The following is a 14,718-nucleotide window of genomic DNA, read 5'->3' on the forward strand; positions in this document are numbered from 1 at the left end:
TTCAATTTATGCTTGATATCTTAACCTGAAGCTAATAAATCTACGAGACAGTTGCTTTTTATGTTAAGTCAATTTTGTCAAACTCAGGGATTTGTATTTTTTAACTTCCACCAGCTCTGCGTGTCATTTATAGCATTCGGATGTCGTAAACGTTGTCCATGTTTCCTTATAGATTTTATATTCTGAGGAATTGATGGACAACCTAGGCTAGTGAGTTGGCCGTGTTAGTGGCCCTCCTTCATCTCTGTGGGCCGCAAGATTGGAATTAAATACATTTAATATATGCCAAATATTTCACAACGAGTTATAGAAAATGCTTAATTATTTACATATTAATAGAACTATCAACTTCAAATGGTAAAAACAAAAGAAATGTTTACACTCTGTATGCGGAGGGAGTGGACGGCTCTCACAGTCAATGTTGTGTGTAAGCAGCACGCACCTCACTTCACTTGACCTCGCTTTACGTGTGTCTCACTTTATTCATACCGGTAGGAAAATAACTACACAGAAGGAAATCAGCGAGTCAGTGGTCAACAAAATGTCTCATGGGCCACACTCAGAACCCAGATGGGCCGCATTTGGCCCCCGGGCCACATGTTGCTCACTTAATGCGTTAATTTGGATACAATAGATGAAACTCATTCTCTTCAGTTACGAAGGGCGCAATCGAACGGCCACGGTGCGCCTGAAAAACAGCTTACTGCAGTGCAATTTGGTCATCGGAAGCTGGGAGACCCCACTCCCGGGATCTACCCGGCTCGCAACACCTCTCAAGATCTAACTCCATCTCGCAGGACATTGGGATGTAACTCCCATCCATTATGGGCGAGATCACTTTTTGCCAAATCTGCATATTAGAGTGAGACAGCGAGTCTCACTCTAATATGCAGTTTCCTGAGGCACCAGGTGCCTCTAGACCTGTTGTTTTTTTTCTCGCACTTTCTGCTTCTAGTTCAGATTTCCAGCATCTGCAGTATTTTACTTTTGGCCAGAGATCTCCGAAAAAATTACTATCATTTTGGGCGGGAAAACTAGTGAGGTTCCCGCCATCTGTTTCGGAGTGATTCCCATCGCAACTCCCCCACATTTAATCTTTTTTTTTGAGCTTGGGGAGATTCCCGCCGGAAATCAAGGATGCAGGACCTAAAGACGCCAGCCAGGTCAGCCCCTCGGAGGTCAGGGGTGCCCCTACTCCAGATAACCCTACAGCCACCTCCCCACTTTACTCACCGGCAGAGATTCTCCCCCAACCCACACTCGGACACATCAGCCCCCCCCCCCGCCCCACCCAAAGTAACCGACACCCCGCTATGGGATCGCTGAAGGCACCCTCCCCATTTAAGGCCTCCCCCATCCCAGTTTAAACCCCCATGTAAGGCACCCCTCCTTTTAAGGCCCATCTCCCCCTTTTCAGGCCCCCATCTCCACCATGTCTACACTTCAGACCTCCTCATTCAAGTCCCCCTTTAGGTTGCCCTTCTCACCCCCCAACCCCTCAAATTCCCCCTTTCATGGCCAAGCCCCCTCTCAGGCTCTGCTCCTTGGCACCCTGGCACTGCCCCTTGGCATCCTTGTACCTGGGCAGGGCCCTTTGCCCCACTAGCAGTGCCAACCCAGGTTGCCAGGGATAGTGCCATGGCCCTGCAATGCACCTGATCATCAAGAGGCTCCAAAGGCATCTGAGCCCCCTGGCGTTGTCATCATGTCTGGTCTCCGTTGATAGAGACCAATATGATTTCCTCCGGCCTCAAGCTGTGCTGGCGGTGCAGTGAATCCCGGGAGCCTGGAGATTCTAGCTGAAACCCAGAAATACATATTTGAATGAGTTTAAGTATTCATTTTAAACTGTGAGGTGCGTCAGGCTCAAGGGTAATGCCGATAAGAGGGACCCATGGGTTTGAGCCAGGAAGGATGGATGTGAGGTTCCGGGGATGGGAGGAGAGAGGAGTGAAGGAGATGGAGGATTTGCTTTTGGAGGGGCGGTTCGCAAGCTTGGATGAGTTGGAGGTGAAGTTTGGGCTCCAGCGTGAGTAGGGCTTCAGATACATGCAGGTGAGGAACTTCATAAGAAACGTCTTCCTGAACTTTCCGGTGGCACCGTCCTCTTCATTGCCGGAGGAGGTGCTGTTGGTGATGGGGCTGGAGGGTAGGGTCAAGTGGACGGAGGAGCTGGGGATGGCGTTGGAGGAGTAATTATGGTACGAGGTGCTGCGGAGAGTCAATGCCTCAACCTTGTGCGTGGGGCTGGGGTTCATTCAATTAAAAGTGGTGCACTGGGCACACTTAACGAAGGCAAGGCTGAGCTGGCTTTTTGTGTGAGTGGAGGAAAGCTGCAAATGATGCGGGCGGGACCTAGCTAATCATGTTCATATGTTCTGGTCCTTCCCAATGTATGAGAAATTTTGGGGGTTATTTTTTAGCACCACGTCAGAGGTCCTACACGTAGATTTGGAGTCTGGTTCCCTGGAGGCCATATTCAGGGTGTCAGACATGCCAGAGTTGCAGACAGGTGTGGGGGCAGATGTCTTAGTCTTTGCTTCGTTGATTGCTCACAGGTGGGTCCTGTTGGGTTGGAGGTCTGCTTCTCCCCCATCCGCTGGGGGATCTAATGGAGTTCCTGTACTCGGAGAAGGTGAAATTTGCTCTGAAGGGCAGATGAGGGGTTCCACCAGAGATGGGGTTTGTTTATCTTACACTTTTGTGATCTGGCTGCCGCAAGGGTAGGGGGTGTAGTTTGTGGGGGTGGATTTGTGTTGGGTTTGCGTTCACTCCCTGTAAAAATGTTAAAATATTGAAAACTTGAATAAAAATACATATTTTTAACAATGCGAGTTACTGGGTGTGAACCAGATAGCGCCCAGTACTGCAGGCCAGGAGCATCACGCTCTGTTAAGGGATTTCCTGTTATCTTCCAGGAACAGTGTGAGATGCGCCGGGCGCAATGTCAGGGGTAAATCACCCCCTTTATTTTAGATTAAACTCATAGTTTTAGTTAAAATAGCATGAATATATGTTACTACCAAAATGCAATTAGCATCATTCTTAAACTCATCATAAAGTGCATATTTATAATTTTTGGAAGCAATTTCCATGTCTGCATTTAACATTATTATATGTATGTGAGAACGTTCTTTAAACCTTCCCACAAATATGTGTGTCAGGATTACAATGATCCCAATTTCCATGTTTAAATCCTTCACTTTTATCTCTCGGTATGAGCTGGCTGATAGAATATTCAAGACAAAATTGATGATGTAAATTTTTTAAGTTAATCACTCAACTGATCAGAGTTAAAAGTTTTACTGATTATAATGTTTTTAAACAAAAAGCCAAATGTATTTATTTTACTCTCGCTTCATTCAAAATCTTTTTTTATAAACATATTTATTTGGCTTACGTTGCAGATTACGATGCTCATACTGAGGACGGAATTGTGCTAACAGTAGGAGCTTCACTAACTAGTAGTCCTGGCTGGACCTCTGCATCTTGTGGGCCAATATAGTTAGATGGTCCAATCATCAGAGTAGAGGCTCTGGGGATTGTAGACAATCCTGCGCTGTCTTTGTCCGATTAGATCAACGCCCCCAAAGATCCATTTGATTGGCAGGTACCTTGGTTCCAACTTCCTTGCTCTGCCCCGGCATTGAAGAAAATAAGGAGCTGCCCAAGTCATGAAACAATCAGTTACATGTAAAAGGCTTGAGCTTTGGGCATGGACCCCAGTGTTTTGCAGCATGTACCACCACCTACCACCCCCCCCCCCCCCCCCCCACCCCCAATTCCCAAGCCCTGCGTGCAAATTCCCTTTCAAAGCCCACACCATCCTGACTTGGAGCTACATCGCCATTCTTTCACTATTACTGGATCGAAACCTTGGAACCATTCCTACCACCACCGTGGTGTACCTGTATTAAATGGACTGCAGTGGTTCAAGAAGGTGGTTCACCATTACCGTCTGAAGTGTATTTGAGAATGGGTAACAATGCTGGCCGAGCCAGCAATCCCCATGGCCCGTGAAAAAGTAAAAAGTGGGATTAATTAATATTTGAACTTGTTTGATCATAATTGTAACATACACTCTTTTTCAGTTTCTAACCAGGCCATTCCAAACAAACATAAGATTTCCCTATCACATTGACACCTCACGGATTGCACTTATGAGATATGCATCAGAATCCCAGGAAAACCTAGAAAAATTAGGCCACCATATATATCGAAACATCAGTGTCACAAGCTTCATTAATGACAATTCCCCAACTCACAACACTAATGGATCCAGCATAATGGGACTACAAGAGGTAAGGTAATAACTATCCATGAAGTTTTAGAATAGCTTGTGTGAAATTTAGTGCCAGTATCTCAGTTGGAATCCAGCTTTGCGGGGCCTTATTTTGGCTGCAATTCACAAATGGAATGTGGTAAGGGAGTGTTGAGCCAGTTCTCCAAAGCACACGGTTGACTATAATTTACCACAAATTTACAGTAAGTTCCTAATCTCATGCAGCAAATGTATGAGGAAGGCTGTTGAGGAAGGTGGCTGGTTCTATTTTATACACAGTGCATTCTTAAATATCTGGCAAGAATTTTAGTTGCTACATATAACCAAACATTATCTCGCATCTTTAGGTTATGTCTTGGCTACCAAAGTCTTATGCACTCTCATCACATAATAACAGTTGTAAAACTCAAAAGATGATGGGTTCAATTAAGTCAGCATCTGAGGCAGAAAGAGGTGTGGCTTTTTAAAATTCAGTAGGTGGAATTTTGCCAAAATCTGGCAGAGTGTCAGGTTCAGACTGAAAACCAGTGTTTATCTCTCTAGATGCACAGCCCCCTCCAACCCTTCCTCACCCCAGCATTGGGGCGCTCCCCTCACAGGCATTGGGATGTGCCCCCATTTACTTAATCAGATTAAAGAATAAATTGTAAATGAGGAATAGTTAATCTAAAGGTCAGTTTGAGGACATACCAGAGCGATGTTATTATGGAGGTTCTCTGGGTGTTTGCTGAGTTAATTAGTTGCAGTTTGGACCTCATGCTGTTTAGGCTGTTTAGCACAGGGCTAAATCGCTGGCTTTGAAAGCAGACCAAGGCAAGCCAGCAGCACGGTTCAATTCTCGTACCAGCCTCCCTGAACAGGCGCCGGAATGTGGCGACTAGGGGCTTTTCACAGTAACTTCATTTGAAGCCTACGTGTGACAATAAGCGATTTTCATTCAGTCATTCATTCATTCATTCATGTGGTTTGCAGTTCATGGAGAGGAGATAGCCAAAGTAAATTTTAGTTAGATAGATCTGTGATAAAAGCAGTGTAAAAAAAAAAACTTCATCATTGACTGGAGGTCATGGAATGCAGGTGAAGCTTAATCTCAGTTTGAATTTTGAGGGGACATAAACTGGACATTTGCCTAGTTTAAAACTACTGGAAGAATGCACAGTGGAAGAATCCACAGTGGTTCTCCACAGAGTCTTGTGCCAAAGAAAGCAGCAAGCAGCTTAGCTTGAAAATGCAGAAAAGTAACCAGAACAAGGGATTGAGGCATCCAGAGCCAAGATGGTGAAGGAAAGATTTACCTCTGAGACTAGCTGGAGTTGAGGAAAAATCTCCAGAGGACTGTGGCGTTCTTATGGGTGGTCCTTCATAGGTAAATAACATCAATTGATGTGTCTTATAAGAGAGTTCTTGGGGGAAGTAAGAAGTAAACATGTGTTACAAACCATATTGTTAATAATACTTTGTTTAATTCAAGTATATACAATAGGTTTTGTTCAAAAAAGGTGAAATCTTGTTCTATTGGTTAAAACGGGATATTCAGATTTCTCTTTTGCTCACTAATTGGATCGTAACAAATGATTGACTTTACTTGATAGGATACAGATTTGACAAAAGGTCTCCTGGAAAGAACTAAAAGCCCGATTGATTCCAGATTTGGATTCATTAAGAAGCAGGAGGTATTATATAATACGTTCTACAACTAAAACATTCAGTTTAAAAGTATCATGATTATGCTTTAGAAATGTTTCTCTCCAAAAAGCTCTTCAAACTTGATCTCCTTTACCATTGTTCAGCTTGGGATCTAGAGTTTGTTGGCTTTGATATTTAGATGTTAAAATGGAGGGGTGTGCTTTTCTGACTTGGGGGTAACTATTGAGCAAAGTCTTTGTAGATTGCCAGTTGCTTGTGTATTCTTTGTCTTGTCCTTAGTTGGAGGTCAAATTATCAAGGTTAAAAAAACAGCAGGAAACAATTGCCTTTCGTATTCTAGCTTTTGGCCCTTTGAAGACTTGTAAGATTTGACATAGAATTTCGAATTTTCATTTGTGCTTCCTTTCAATGATTGTAGGACAACATTGTGGATTATGCTGATTGATTATTATAAACATGCAAATTCTTTATGTTTGTGGCTGTAAGTCCATGCTTTAATTCATGAAAAGTATTTTTAATTTCATATGAAAATGACCTTTTGATTCAGAAGAGATTGGTCAGATGTAGTATAACGTGGAGAAAAGCCACCAATTTGCTCACGTTTGGCACCATGACTCCTGTCAGCTCCTGAAAGTGCAGATTATAAAATAGGTCATCTGTACTTCCATTATGGGGGGCAAAAAACAGCATTTTATGCTCAGGATAGTCTGGAGATAATAGAAGTTTAAAAAATAATAATTCTAGGTGTATGGTGCAGCAACATACTTGGTGTAAAATCTTTGTATATCTATATATATAATAAGGGGTCAATTTTAAAACCCACTACTGGTGAGAAACTTTATGTATAAAATATAGCACACAGTTTCCTTGTGAATTATGCATGATATAATTTATATGTGAGGTTAGTTTAGAGAAGCAAAGACTATTGAGGGAGATTTAATATAGGTGTTCAGCATTATAATGAGTTTTGATAGAAAAAAATGGTAACAAACTATTTCACGGACATGACAGTTAGTAAAAATTGAGTTAAAATGATGGTTGGGATTTTCTGCTCCCGCCAAAAATCAACAGGCCTTTAGCTGATACGGCACATTTTCCATCCCATCCACGACAATTCACACCACTGGCAGGACTGGAAAATCCCAACCTATGACTCTAACTGCAGACAAAAGGTTGGATGTTCACTGTATAAAATATGAATGTGTTCTGTCTGGTAAAGGTTTTTAATTGATTCAGTTTTATTTTCATTTTTGTCAAGTCAAACCTATGGATTTAATGAAGAACCCCCAAGTTTGTCATCTGCAAGAAAGCCAGTTTTAAATGGATCCAACTCTGATGCTAAAATTGACCATGTAAAGTTCAGTATTACAATATTACTGCTGACATCATAACTGTGCGGGCATAATCAAGACAGCTGCATTTAGAACATTTATTATGTATGCTAGGTTATCTACTTTACGTCTCATATTTAAAACATGGTTGGCTACATGAAATAAATATTGCAGTTACCTCAGTGAAGTGTATATTTTTGTGTTGATAACTGAAAACCTTGATCTTTCTGGTTCTGGATAATGTTTAACACGAAAAACTGTCTAAATTATTAGAGGTTTTCTTTTTAATAAAAGCTAATAGACTTTATTCATACATGTGATGTAGTGCCATTGGTAAGTCCAGCATTTATTGTCCTTCCCTAGGTACTCCTATAAAGGTGAATTACCCTAGATGGAGGACGAATAGAAAATTAAGGAAGGTTCAGAAGATCGCTATTTCGTCAACACTGATTTTAAAAAAACAGAGCTGTGATTTTATATCAGTGTGACGTGCTCTTCTGGTTCCCTCTCCTGCCCTAAAAGTTTTATTTTTGTCAAAAATTAGAAGTTTGAAATGTTAGAAATTGAAATAAAAGTAGAAACTGCCAGGAACGTATAACAGGTCAATCAGCCCCGAAAAGAGAAAAGGTTATGACATTTCAGATGTGTAGCAATGGTCAGAACTGAAGACTAAAAGGTAGGTGGAAAAGCAAATAAAAAGAAAAAGGGGAGAGGAGAGAGTGCTTAGATGCAAAATTCACATAGAAGGTTGGGTGAATATCATTTTAAATAATATATGAGCATAAATATACACTGGTCCAGAAAAGACTATATTCCATCTGGCTGGCCCCAATAACTAATACCTCAAAATTTTGCACTCCATCAAATATCCATCTACTTCTCTAAATCTTTATTTGGACAATCAATTTCAGAGTTTCACTCTTCTCTGCAAAAGGTAGTTAAATCTAAAATCTCTGTATAAATTCCCTTTCCTACGTTTATGCCCATGTCACTCATCCTCGAGTTTGTGGCAATCACCAACACATTATCAGGGATTAATTATGTATTCTCTGAGGAATTCTGAATAATGTCCCCATCAGCCACCTTCTCTACAGAGGAAACAAGACGCTCTTCAGCATTTCCTCAATACGCAGAGGTATTAACGAATAAAAGAAAGCCCTCACAAATCTACAGAGAGATTCCTAACCTTAGGGCATACAAAAGCAGAATATAGCCAATGAAGTACATTTACAATTGTATAAAACTGCACTTGCAGACCCAAAACAAAAAGTTTATTATTGGATGTGACTCCGAGTTTGGGCCGAACTTGCTGAACAACCCCAAGGGTGCTAATAGCTACACTAACAACCAATTTAAGATGACCAGTCAAGCTCATATTGTAGCTCATTTACTCTTGCTGGAAGGAATATACATTCATGTGCTAGGGACACGTTATCTGTAAACAAAAGGAATATATTTGAGCCTTGTGCCTTTTATGACTTACGTGAGAGCTTGGGGAAGCTTTCATTCCTGGTTGCTTTTTCCAGGGCAACACCTCGGCCAATCAGAATCGACTTGACAATCAATAAGCATCCTTTTCTCCTGTGGTATGAATTGTTGCGATAATTTGACATCTTTGTGTTTCTCCTGATGAGTGCAAAACAAAGAGCTCCAGCAACATGGCTCTTTATTCAACAATCTCAAGTGCAGATATTTTGAAAAATTGTCGGGTCAGAAGTTACAGAGAAAGGGAGGGGTAAAGTCATGCAAAAGAGGAAGAGAGTTTTAAAATTGAATATCCCTGTGACCTAGAACTATTCAGTTTAGAAAGCCTGTTAGTTTCCTTCCCTGGTATTGTTTCCTTGTATTTATACATATTAAATGCCAGTTGCCACTCATCAGCCCCTGATCCCAATCTGTCAAGATCCTTACATGTTTGATTTCCTCGAAGCCTATCTGGGAAGACTTGCTTTTTTTTTTACCTAGCATAGCACTATGAAGGGGTTTCATTGACATACATATGAGATTAGAAAAGAAAATTCAATAAAATGAACGACCTTCCACTTCTGCTGTTTGAACCTGCATCTGGAGTGTTTGGCCATCGATGGAATGCATTCTTTAATTTTCAAACTCCGCAAATTATAGTAACTGTGGGCAGCACGGTAGCATAGTGGTTAGCACTGTTGCTTCACAGCTCCAGGGTCCCAGGTTCGATTCCCGGCTTGGGTCACTATCTGCGTGGAGTCTGCACGTTCTCCCCGTGTCTGCGTGGGTTTCCTCCAGGTGCTCCGGTTTCCTCCCACAAGTCCCAAAATATGTGCTGTTAGGTGAATTGGACATTCTGAATTCTCCCTCCGTGTACCCGAACAGTCGCCGGAATATGGTGACGAGGGGCCTTTCACAGTAAAAGGCAGGTTTTACTCTGGGATCTGACTTGTCCAGTTTTATGAGCTGGGATTGTAATAAATAATAAATACAGCCTCCCAAATTAGTTTTTTTTAAAGTATTTTTATTGGAATTTTAACATAATATCAAAATTTACATAACACATACATTTAAAAAACAGAACAAGAACAACAAGCACATTAACAACATATATATCACAGATTGTCCCCGCATCTGTGACCATAGTTTTCATAATCACCTTTCCTTATTTACAATACAAGGGAACCTTTTATTTACATTCAAAGGACTTCCTACCACCAAATTCTTTTCTTTTTTTTAAATAAATCTCTTTATTGGCATTTCCCATATTTATAAGCAGTTGTATATGTACACATCACATTATTCTCGCCCGCGCTAATTTCCTTTATTATACAGAGAAGTTTAGTTTGTCCTTCGTTTAACTGACTCTATGTGCACTTTGTTCCCCTCTGGATCGGTCTATGGTTCCCTCCCCCCCCGGCTTTGGCTGTGCTTTTCTTTTATTTTATGGACAGAGTGGAGAAAAAAAAGAAAAAAGGGGGGAGTAGACCCCCTCATCTCTCATGGTTTCCCCACCTTCCTTCCACCCCTCCCCCCCCCCCCGCCACCCCCCTTGGGTTGCGCAGTCTTTTGGTACCTCATCTATCTTGGTGTTTTTCCCAAAAATTCTTATTCGGTTACTCCTCGTTGCTGGCCTCGAACAAATTTTGGAACAGCCCGATAAACTGCCCCCAAGTATCCAATAAGCCTTCCTCTGACCCTCGGGTGGCGTACTTGATCTTCTCCAGGTGGAGAAATCCTGAAAGGTCAGCGAGCCAGCCTGCAGCTGTGGGTGGTGCTGCCGATCGCCAGCCGAGCAGGATTCTCAGGCGTGCAATTAGGGAAGCGAAAGCGAGGGCGTTGGCCCCCTTCCCCATGTGTAACTCTGGCTGCTCCGATACCCCGAACATTGCCACTATTGGGCATGGCTTCACCCTCACCCCCACATCTTTGGGCATTGCCTCGGAGAAGGCTGCCCAGAACCCAGCAAGCTTGGGGCAAGCCCAAAACATGGGTGTGGTTGGCCGGGCCCCTCTGGCACCGCTCACATTTGTCCTCCACCTCCGGGAAGAACCTGCTCATTCGGGTTCTGGTCAGGTGCACTCTGTGCACCACTTTGAGCTGCATTAGGCTTAGCCTTGCGCAGGAGGAGGTGGAGTTCACCCTGCTCAGTGCTTCGCTCCAGATTCCCCATCCTACCTCTGTCCTCAGTTCGTCCTCCCATTTTTGCCTGGTCTCGTCCAGTGGAGTCCAGGGTCTGTCCAGTAGCTGTCCGTATATCTTCCCACGTAGCCCCCCCTTCTCGTTGCTTGTGCCTATCAGGTCCTTTAGTAGTGTGGTTTCTGGGGCCCCGGGGTACCCTACCGTCTCTTTGCGGAGGAAGTGTTTTATTTGGAAGTGTCTCATTTCCTGTCCTTTTGCTAGCCTCCATTTCCTCGTCAGTTCGTCAAGTGTCGCCAGTCTGTTCCCTACATAGAAGTCCCCAACCGTCAATGTGCCCCCGTCCCGCCTCCATCTTTTGAAGGTGGTATCCAGCATGGCAGGGGAGGAATCTGTGATTGCCGCATATGGGAGCCATGGGGGACATTTTGGCTATCCCGAAGTGTTGTCTCAGCTGGGTCCACGGTCTCAGTGTGGCCGCTACCATTGGGCTCGTTGTGTGTCTTGTTGAGGAGGTTGGTAGTGCTGCTGTGGCCTGGACCCGGAGGGTCGTTCCTTTGCAGGATGCCTCCTCCATTTGTACCCAATCTGTGTCGGGTTCTTGTACCCATCCCCTCACTCTTTCTGCCGTTGCTGCCCAGTGGTAATATTGTAGGTTTGGTAAGGCCAAACCCCCTTTGATTTTCCTTCTTTGCAGTTTCTGTTTGGGAATTCTCGGGTTCTTACCCCCCCCCCATACAAACACCATGATTAGACTGTCTGCGTTTTGGATAAAGGCCTTGGGGATGAAGATCGGAATGGATCTAAACAGGAAGAGGAACCTTGGCAGTACGTTCATCTTGATCATCTCCACTCTCCCCGCCAGGGAGAGTGGGAGGGAGTCCCACCTTTGAAGGTCTCTTCTTCCTTCTTTCACTAGGCTGGTCAGGTTCCACTTGTGGATCTGTGTCCAGTGTCTGGCTATCTGGAACCCCAGGTAGCGGAATCTGTTCCGGGCTGTTTTGAACGGGAGCCCCTCCAGCTCTCTCCCTCCCCCGTTTGGGTTCACTGGGAATGCCTCGCTTTTGCCCAGGTTCAGTTTGTAGCCCGAGAAGGTTCCAAATTCTTTCAGTATTTGTAATATTGCCTTCAGTCCCTCCTGTGGCTTCGAGACATAGAGGAGCACGTCATTTGCATAGAGTGAGACTCTGTGCTCTCTGTCTCCTCTCCGGATACCCTTCCAGCTTTTCGCGTCCCACAGGGCTATTGCCAGGGGTTCGATCGTGAGCGTGAACAAGAGTGGGCACAGGGGCAGCCTTGTCTTCTTCCTCTCTGCAGCTGGAAGTATTCAGAGCTGGTGATGTTAGTTCGGATGCTCGCTTTGGGAGCGTTGTACAGGAGCCTCACCCAGGCGGTGAACCCCGCTCCTAGCCCAAACCGTTCCAGTACCTCGAGGAGGTATTTCCATTTGACTGTGGAAGGCCTTTTCTGCGTCCAGGGAGACCATCACTTCTGTTGTTCTCTCCCCGGAGGGGGTCATTATTACATTCAGCAGCCGCCTGATGTTCGCTGTGAACTGCCTACCCTTGACAAAGCCGGTTTGGTCCTCTGCGACTACCTCTGGCACGCAGCCCTCCAGCCTTTTGGCCAGGACCTTTGCGAGTATTTTCGCATCCATGTTCAACAGTGAAATGGGTCTGTATGATCCACATTCCGTCAGGTCTTGATCTTTTTTGGGTATCAGTGAAATGGTGGCCTGCGCTAGCGTTGGGGGCAGGGTGCCCCCTGCCAGTGAGTCCGCGAACATGTCTCTTAGGTGTGGGGCCAGGACTGGTGCGAATGTTTTGTAGAAGTCCGCCGGGAACCCGTCGGGTCCCGATGCCTTCCCCGCCTGCATGGAGCTGATGCTCTCCATGATTTCTCCCAGGTCTATTGGTGCTTCCATCTCCCCCTGCTGTCTTCCCCCACAACTGGTAGTTCCAGTCCGTCTTGGAACTGTTTCATCCCCGCGCCCCTGTTGCAGGGCTCGGAGGTGTACAATCCTCGATAGAAGGTCTCAAATGCCCACTTGACCTCCTTTGGTTCTGTTACCAGTCTGCCTCTGCTATCCTTTACCTGTGCTATTTCCCATGTGGCTGCCTGCTTTTTTGGTGAGCCAATAGGCGGCCAGCCTTGTCTCCCTGTTCGTAGAAGGTCCCCCGTGTCTGGCGGCGTTGGTACACTGCTTTCCTAGTGGATAGCAGGTTAAAGTCCATTTGCAGCTTTTTTCTCTCCGCCAGCTGCTCTGCAGGGGAGTCTCGGAGTATTTTCTGTCGACTTCCAGGATGGAGTCCACCAGTTGTTGCCTGGCCACCCTCTCTTCCCTATCTCTGCTTGCCTTGTAGGCTATGATCTCTCCTCTAATCACGGCCTTCAGTGCCTCCCAGAATGTGGAGGGTGAGACCTCCCCGTTTTGGTTTTTACTAACGTAGTCGCCTATGGCCTGCAATGTTTTTTGACAGAAGGCCTTGTCGGCCAGGAGGACTGTTTCCGGCCTCCATGTGGGGCGCTGGGCCCGGCCTGTCTCCAATCTCACATCCATATAGTGTGGAACGTGGTCAGAGATAACGATCACGGAGTACTCCGTTCCCGTGACCCCTGGAAGCACCAATTTCCCGACTGCAAAGAAGTCGATACGGGTATATACCTTGTGTACTTTTGAGAAGTATGAAAACTCCTTCTCTCCTGGGTGCAGGAACCTCCATGGGTCCACCGCCCCCATCTGCTCCATAAATATGCCTAGTTCCTTAGCCATGCCAGTCTTTTTCCCTGCTCTGGGGTTTGATCGGTCGGTCAGTGGGTCCTGTACACAGTTGAAGTCGCCCCCCATGTCAAGGTCGGGGATTTCTGCCATGGTCTTCTTTATGAATTTTGTGTTGTCCCAGTTGGGAGCATACACATTTACCAGTACGAACTGTGCCCCTTCCAGGACACCGCTGACTATGATGTACCGTCCCTCTGGGTCCGTAACTGTCTTGGTTTCCGTAAACCTCGTCCTCTTGCTAATTAATATTGCCACCCCCCCTAACCCTCATCCCGTAGCATGAGTGGTATGTCTGTCCCACCCAGCCCTTTCTTACCAGCAGTCGGTCCTTCTCCCTCAGGTGCAACTCTTGTAGGTAGATTATGTCTGCTTTTAGGCTTCTTAGGTGGGTGAAGACTCTGGATCTTTTCGCCGGGCCATTGAGTCCCCTTACGTTCCAGGTAACAATCCTGGTGGGGGTTTTTCGACCCCCCGGTCCTGTGGGATCACCCATACTTACCTGGTGGACGCGCTCTTGCACTCCGGGGTTTCCGTTCGTTAGAGGGCTGTCCAAAATGGTCACGGTCTCCGCTCGCGCCATGAGGTCGGGCCCCAGGGCTCCGGGGTTTCCTTTTGTCCAGGGGGCACCCAACATGGCCGGCAGTTGTGTGTATGCCAAGTGGCTGCGCCCCTGCACTCCAGGGTCTCCCTCCGCCATGCAGCCCTCCCGAGTGGCTGTTTGTGGCACCATCTTGGTTCCTCGCCTTGCTCCATGCCTGCCGAGGCCTCTTTTCGTGCTGCTTATCTACCTCACCCTTCTCTTTGCTTCTCTTCTGTTCTGCGCTCTCCCCCCAACTCCTCTCCCCTCCCCCATAGACCCTGCCCCTCTGTTTCTCCCCCCTGTGTTCTTTCCCCCCTTCTGCCCTGTTTCCCCCTCATCTTTGTGCCAGGCGGTCACTGTCCCCTGAGAGGCGTGTCGCGGCTCTCCTTTCTCCCTGCCCTCCCGTGTTGGCTGTCCTCACTAGCACGGTGTGTTGCTAATTTGCGTCCTCTTTATTTGGCTCTGAATATGGCGGTCAATATGGTCGCCTTCC

At 45.6% G+C, this 14,718-nt stretch overlaps 1 protein-coding gene across 1 annotated transcript in view; it reads left to right on the forward strand.

Moving 5' to 3' along the window:
* LOC140389477 (transmembrane protein 145-like) overlaps positions 1-7,428 on the forward strand; it is a 73,133-nt gene extending 65,705 nt beyond the window's left edge. Inside the window, exons 14-16 of the mRNA XM_072473608.1 lie at positions 4,092-4,301; positions 5,875-5,955; positions 7,188-7,428. Of these exons, the coding sequence (XP_072329709.1) occupies positions 4,092-4,301; positions 5,875-5,955; positions 7,188-7,205 (309 nt within the window). The 3' untranslated portion in view covers positions 7,206-7,428. The remainder of the gene's footprint in view (positions 1-4,091; positions 4,302-5,874; positions 5,956-7,187) is intronic.
* Positions 7,429-14,718: the final 7,290 nt, after the last annotated feature.

Source organism: Scyliorhinus torazame, chromosome 14, assembly GCF_047496885.1.
Source record: "Scyliorhinus torazame isolate Kashiwa2021f chromosome 14, sScyTor2.1, whole genome shotgun sequence".
NCBI lineage: Eukaryota > Metazoa > Chordata > Chondrichthyes > Carcharhiniformes > Scyliorhinidae > Scyliorhinus > Scyliorhinus torazame.